Source organism: Muscardinus avellanarius, assembly GCF_963383645.1.
Source record: "Muscardinus avellanarius genome assembly, chromosome: 13".
NCBI lineage: Eukaryota > Metazoa > Chordata > Mammalia > Rodentia > Gliridae > Muscardinus > Muscardinus avellanarius.
In genome coordinates, this window is record NC_137799.1 from 40,539,451 (window position 1) to 40,546,209 (window position 6,759).

The 6,759-nt window shown below is 47.2% G+C and overlaps 2 protein-coding genes across 2 annotated transcripts; both read right to left on the reverse strand.

Moving 5' to 3' along the window:
* Window positions 1-2,080: 2,080 nt before the first annotated feature.
* Window positions 2,081-3,551, reverse strand: LOC308272166 (spermatogenesis-associated protein 31G1-like; the record flags this gene model as incomplete). Its single annotated transcript, XM_080708941.1, is given in 3 exon segments — window positions 2,081-2,297; window positions 2,299-3,085; window positions 3,521-3,551. Coding segments are annotated over 3 exon segments (1,035 nt in total).
* A 991-nt stretch (window positions 3,552-4,542) lies between these two features.
* LOC308272167 (spermatogenesis-associated protein 31G1-like) lies at window positions 4,543-6,068 on the reverse strand (the record flags this gene model as incomplete). The annotated part of the gene is given in 4 exon segments (XM_080708942.1): window positions 4,543-4,563; window positions 4,734-5,393; window positions 5,397-5,438; window positions 5,955-6,068. Coding segments are annotated over 4 exon segments (807 nt in total). The 5' UTR covers window positions 6,039-6,068.
* Between the last annotated feature and the right edge of the window lie 691 nt (window positions 6,069-6,759).

The window sequence follows — 6,759 nt, forward strand, 5'->3', positions numbered from 1 at the left end:
TTAAATAAACAGGGTCTTAGCTGGGCATGGTGGCACATGCTTGATTTTCCAGCACTTGGGAGGTTGACAGGAAGATCACACAGGATTGAAGCCAGCCTCAGCTACTGAGTTGAGGTTCTTAGCAACTTAAACCCTGTTTCCAAATAAAGTATAAAATAGGTCTGGAAGTATAGCCCAGAGGTAGAAAAGCCCCTGGGTTCTACCCTCAGTGCCACAAAAAAAATAAGTAAACAGGGTCTTAGCCATGCTTGGTGGTGCACACTTGTATAAATAGTAAATAAGTAAATAAATAAATAAATAAACAATAAAACGGTCTTAGCCACACATGGTGGTGCACACTTGTAATCCCAGCATTTGAGAGACTGAGACAGGAGGTTCGCAGTTCGCAGACAGCCTCAGCTACTTAGTGAGGCCCTCCTCAACTTAGAGCCTGTTAGAAAATAAAGAATAAAAGCCGGATGTGGTGGTGTATGCTTGTAATCCCAGCATTTGGGAGACTGCGACAGGAGGATCACAGTGGACAGCTCAGCTATTTAGGCCCTCTGCAACTTAGCAAAAACCTGTTTCAAAATAAAGAATAAAAAACATGGCAGAGGGTGTAGCTCAGAGGTCAAATGCCCCTGGGTCCCAGACCCATGCACACAAAAAAAGATTTAAAAATAGGGTAGGGGTATAGTTCAGAGGTAGAATGCCCCTGGGTTCCATCCCCAGACCAAATAAGTAAATAAATAAATAAATAAATAGGGTCTTACTAAGTTGCAGAGGGTCTCACTAAATTGCCGAGGCTTGTCTGGAACCTAAAATCTTCCTGCTCAGCCTTCCAAGTACTGGGACTACAGTGTGTGCCATCAAACTCGTCTAAAATTTGTGTTGAGGTAATTTTTACAGCAGCAGTCAGTAGAAGACTAATATAGTATGCAACTGTGCAATAGAAAAGTGAGTAGAGAGCTGGGCGTGGTGGCGCACACTTGTAATCCCAGCATTTGGGAGGCTGAGACAGGAGGATTGCGTAGGTTCGAAGCCAGCCTCAGCTACTTAGTGAGGCCCTTTGCAACTTAGTGAGACCCTGTTTCAAAATAAAAAAAATAAATAGAGCTGGGGGTGTAGCTCAGAGGTAGAATCCTGGGTTCCATTCCCAGTACCGCATTTAAAAAAAAAAAAAGGAAGGAAGTGAATAAGCCAGGCATGATGGTGCACGCTTGTAATCCCAGCATTCGGGAGGCTGAGACCGGAGGATCGCGGTTCACGGACAGCCTCAGCTACTGAGTGAGGCCTGGTTTCAAAATAAAGAATAAAAAATAGGGCATGGGTTGTAGCTCAGAGGGCCAATGCCCCTGGGTCCCACCCCCAGACCTGCAAAAAAGAAAAAAGAAATGAAAAAAAAAAAATGAGTAGAGGCTATGAACAGACAATTATAGAAGAAAAATCCTGATGATTATTAAAATGTGAAAAGGTACTTGTTCTTGTGACCTTGGCATGGATGAGCTGAAGCTGGAAGAGATCAGAGCAGAGTTGACAGGACGTGGTCAGAAAGCTACATGGAGAATTTGTGAGTTAAATGGATGAAGAAGGGGACCGTGGATGAGTTAAATGGATGTGAGTTAAACCATGTGAGTTAAATGGATGAAGGTACTGGACTAGTTAGTACCCAGGTCCAAGGTACTAGTCTGGGAACAATTCTCTAGACCCAGACTAGTTGTGCTCATGTAGATGGATGTGTTTTCTGTTTGCTATGAAGTTTCCCCTTCAAGGGCAATATTATGCTGTGCTCCAGCCTCACCCTGTAGAGTGGATTCCAGATGTGATCATCTGTGAAAGTTTGCTAAGGTAACCCTGCAGTTACATTTGGACCTGATCCGGAGGATATGGCTTCAGTAGAAGTTAATAGGGAACTGACACATCCCAGTCCCCTAGGTTCCAAAGAAGACATGAGTGGAATTTGTCTAAGTCAGCCAGTTTATTAGGTATTTATTAGGTGTTTCTCTGCTTGTCTCCTTGTTTCCCCACCCTCCACCCAGTTTGGTTTCAGGCCTTGGAGTACTGTGTGCTAGTATTACCAGCCTTTCTCTATTGGCTGGATTTATTGGACCGGGGTCCACAGGTACCCAGATATATGTCTTAACACTCTGAAGAGCCCAGTAAGGGGAGCTTGGGATGTGGGGGACAGGAGATACTTCTCCATGTGGGCCCAAGGATAGTGCTCACAGTGGCAAAGGTTCTGTATGTCACCTGCTGCTAGCCCTGGAATTCTCTCATCTTGGGGACCCTGCTGCCTCAGGGAGGAGCTTCTTAGCATTGTGTCTAGGGCTCTGGTCCCTGTATTGAGGCCTTTTGGAAATTCTGCTTACAAGGGCCTTTACTAGTCTCCAGGGCTGGGTGGGGTGGCTCTTCCCTGTGACTGTGGATGAGCCAAGTCTTACATTCCTTCCTCCACATTCTCCTGTTTTGGGTTTTCTGGGACTCTCTCTCTTTTTGGCTGAAGATAAGGCTGAAGCTTTGTGTTTTTTGTCTGAAGCCAGACTCATGGGGTTTGAGGGCCTCAGGCCTGGATAGTTCTCACAAGCCTTCATGTGAACACATGGCCCCTGGGGTGGGACTTGGGCCACCATCTTCCCCTCTGTCCTCTCCTCTTTCTGAGACTTTTGTTCTGCTCTGCCAGAAGGTCGTGGCTGAGGCAGGAACGAGGACTGGGAGTGATGATGACGGTGGAGGGCCTGGACAGACTGAGGTATTGTGCTCTGAACTTTTTGGAGATGACAACTTAAGGAATGAGGGTGCAGGTTAGAGGGGTGAGTCTGCTGTGGGGAGCAGGGAGATTGTCCCCAGGAGTCTGGTGGTGTGGAGCTCAGGACAGGGGAGCTACAAAATGGTTGGCTTGGGCCAGGGGAACTGAAGTCAGGGCTTTGCTGCAGTTTCTTCAGCCTGAGCTGCAACTCCCTACTCCATTGCCAGGTGCAGATCCCAGGGTGCGTGAGTACCTCTGGGACAGCCTCCGCCTGGGAGGATGGAGTCCCTGCCTCAGCTCCTGAGGACACCTCTCCTTTCTGTAGACCAGCTTGGGTATGTTTAATTTTTGGAGCTTCAGCTAGGGTGGAAGACCAGGATTTTGGATACAGGGGATCCACTACTGGTCGACTGGGGCTACGGGGAACTGCTCTTTGTTCATTTCTACACACAAATTCGAGGTCAGTACATGGCTCTGCTAGAGGAGCAGAGAGTGTGCTGGGAGCTGGGAGCTCAGAGGCCCTACAGTCCTCTCTCTGCTCCACTGCTTCCCCCACAGGCTTACATTTGCATTGGTCTCCAAAAGGTTCATTTATGTGGGACTTTGAAATAGAATTTGAGGGTAGGCTGGATCCCCAAAGTAGGGATACAGGGACACCACAGGTTTCCTTTTGCTTCATGTTTGGCTCAGAGTCAGACAGAACACCCAGGGGGCTGGCTTCATGCAGATCTTGGGGTGAACTGGGAGCCGGGAGCCCAGAGACCCATGAATTCTTTCTTCTTTGTGCATTCTCACATCTAACTTCAGAATCTAATAGGACTCCCATGGGGCTAATTTGGAGTGGCTCTTGTTCAAGATTTGGGGGTAGGCTGAGGGCCAGAGAAGGGGTCTCAGAAGGCCAGGAATTCCTGGAATACTTAATGTCCTTACATATAGCTTCTGATCTAGGGAGGCTATCCATGATATTAATTCCGTGTGGTTCTATAAAGGGGGCTAGAAGAGTTCTCAGGGTAGGATCTGAGGTATCAGACACCCCAGGACTCTCCCACTGCACCTTGGTCTTCCACAAAGCTTTGGCTTCTGACAGAAATTGAGGGCTGGGAGGTGAAACTGGGTCTTTAGAGACCCAGAGATTTTTACTCTGCGTGCCCTCCCGTGGAGTCTCAGATCCTGATGGGACACATGCAGGACTGGATTCATAGAGTCCTGGGTTGAGGTCCAAGTCTGGGGATTCAAAGGCCCAGGGTTTTCTCAGGTTCTCTGCAGATCCCCTCTTGGGTTCATCTCTGCATGGATATTCTAGGGGACTCTTTTCTTGGGGTTCTGGTGGGGAGTCTAGGGGAGGGCAGGAGGATAGCACTGGAAACTTTGTGACCATTCTCCAGAAGTCTTCAGATGCAGAAAGTCTTCCTTTAGGGCTGACTTTTGGGGATTCTGACAGAGAAGCTGGGGGTTGGCAGGAGGCTGACATTGGGGTTTCAGAAGCTTGGAGACTGTTTTTATAGCCCATGGTTCCCCACTGAGCTTTATAAACAGGTAGTGGAGTTATTTCCTTGATGTCTGGGGAGCTAGTTCTTTGGTGTCCTATCTTGGGTACTATAGGTTGGCAAAGGGACAGGACTGGGGGCTCAGAGATCTGACGGTTCTCTTTTTGTTCCCTGGTTTCCCAGAGGACCTTGGATCCAGACAGGCCTCCCAAAGGGCTGGCTGACTGGAGTTCTGGCAGGGAAGCAGAGGTTGGGCTAGGAGCTGGCATTACTGATTCAGAAGCTTTTGGGTGCTCATTTTGTCCCATGGTTTTCCATTGGGCCTCAAGCCTACTGGAAACTTGTAGAAGGCTAGAGGGATACATCTGAGAGGCAGAGAGTGACTCAGGATTATGTTGATAAAGACTAGGGTCCTTTGGTATCTTCCACCAGGCCTCAGATGAGGATAAGAGCTTAGAGGGTCTAATTCTTTGGAGTTCAGGCTGTGAGTGCAGGACATGATCCTCCGAGACCCAAGGAACCTCTCTCTGCAATGTAAGCCACTGTGTGTGTGTCTCAGCACCAGATGGGACTCCCTTGTGGTCTGTAGGCAAGGGCTTAAGATGAAGGGACAGTGATGAGACAGGAGGGGAGGATGGAAGGGGAACTAGCTGAGGATCCAAGGCCATCCTTTCCAGATACTCCATTGTATGGGCTTCATGGGTAGAGAATTGGGTAGGGGAGTGATAATGGGGAACCAGCAGGTTATACCTAGGCAGGAAGGCAAGCTTGTTGAAGAAAACAGAAGAACAAACAGACAACTTCAGGACAGAGGGGCCATCTGAGCTCAGGAAGATGGTCTCCAAGGACTCACTGTGCAGAGAGGGGAGACCCCAGAAGAGCTGGCTTTTTCTCTGCTGTAGGAGGCTCCCCAATGCAGTCTTGTTCCTCACAGGTAAGTTGGTCAGGATCTGGAAGGTGGGGAAGGATCTTAAGGAGCTTGAGGGTTCTGTGAGTATTTTCTCTGGTGTCCCTGTGACCTTGGGAAGGCCATTAGAACCACAGGATGGCTGGGTTGAGGCTGTGGGAACTTCTTTAGGAGGAGAGGATAGTTTCAATGGATCCAGAGATGACAACTCTTCTTCCTCTTCCTCCTCCTCTTCCTCCTCTTCTTCCTCTTCCTCCTCCTCTGATTTCTGCCTCTACAATTGATCAAGGAAGGCCACATAGTAAAGAAGTGGTAGGCCCTTGGGTATATAGAAAGGTACTATCAGGCCCAGTGTGGTGGCGCATGCTTGTAATCCCAGCATTTGGAAGTCTGAGACAGGAAGAACACAGTTCAGAGACAGCCTCAGTTACTTAGTGAGGCCCTTTGCAACTCAGTGAGACCCTGTTTCAAAATAAAGAACAAAATAATAGGGCAAGGGATAGAGCTTGGAGGTCGAATGCCCCTGGGTTCCATTCCCAGACCCATAAAAAAATAAAATAAAGATACTATCAGGCATGAAGCCTTTTCACGCCCATCTATACCCAGTTTCAAATCTAGGGCTTATTAAAGTCACTCATCAGGAACCACATCTCTTCCAATGATCCTTCACCTAACCTTACATGTAGTGTCCACATTCATTCATCCAACTGCATGACCATGGCCAAAGGTCACTCACCTTGCCTTGCATCATGTCCCCAGAGCACCAGGGCTGTTGCCACCTCCCAAGGTGCCACCATCTCCGGATCTGCCAAACCATGAACAAGAACAATATCACCAGATTCCCTGGACTCTGGAAGCAGCTGTTGCCACAGTGTCTACAGGCCAGGACATGGGCCAGAGGATCCCAGAAAAGCCCCATATCTTCCTTAGCCCTGAGTAGGTCCTCTGGTAGCCATTGTGTTTTCCTCAGTCTAGTGGCAGTTACCCTGAGGTCACAGAACAAAGAACTCTACCCCCTCCCCCACTGGGGCCCATGGCTAGCAGCCTTCACCCTGAATTTAGTGCCAAAATGAAAACTGTCCATCATTCATACAGTGAGATATGGGTTATCCTTTTTGTGTTGATTGTCAAGGCTAGAGTTATGCTTTAGGTATATTAAGGAACATGGAATCTAGCATGGACCTACCTTATTTAAATCTTAGCTCTCCCACTTGCTACCTAAGAAACCTAGTCAAACCTAGTCAAATTCTTTCAGTGCCTCCATTTTCTTTTTTTTTTTTAATTTATTTTATTGGTGCACTGTATTCATACATCATAGTGGAATACAAACTTTTGTAGACATACATGCACACATCGCCCAGTTAGCCCCTACCCGATCCCCACCCCATTCCCTCCCCATCCCTCCTTCCCATGCTTGAATTAGTGGTTGACATCTAGTATTATAGCAATTTATCCAAAATTAAAAATGATAATCTCACATAACAGTTTCATTTGTCTGATACCAAGCTTTTGATGACTTAAAGATAACATTTCAATATTTCTTTTTGCTTTCTTACTAGAGAATATTTTTTTTCTATTTTTTTAGGTGAAACTATCATATATTTATATATTTATTTTTCAGAAAAAAATCTATCCTAATA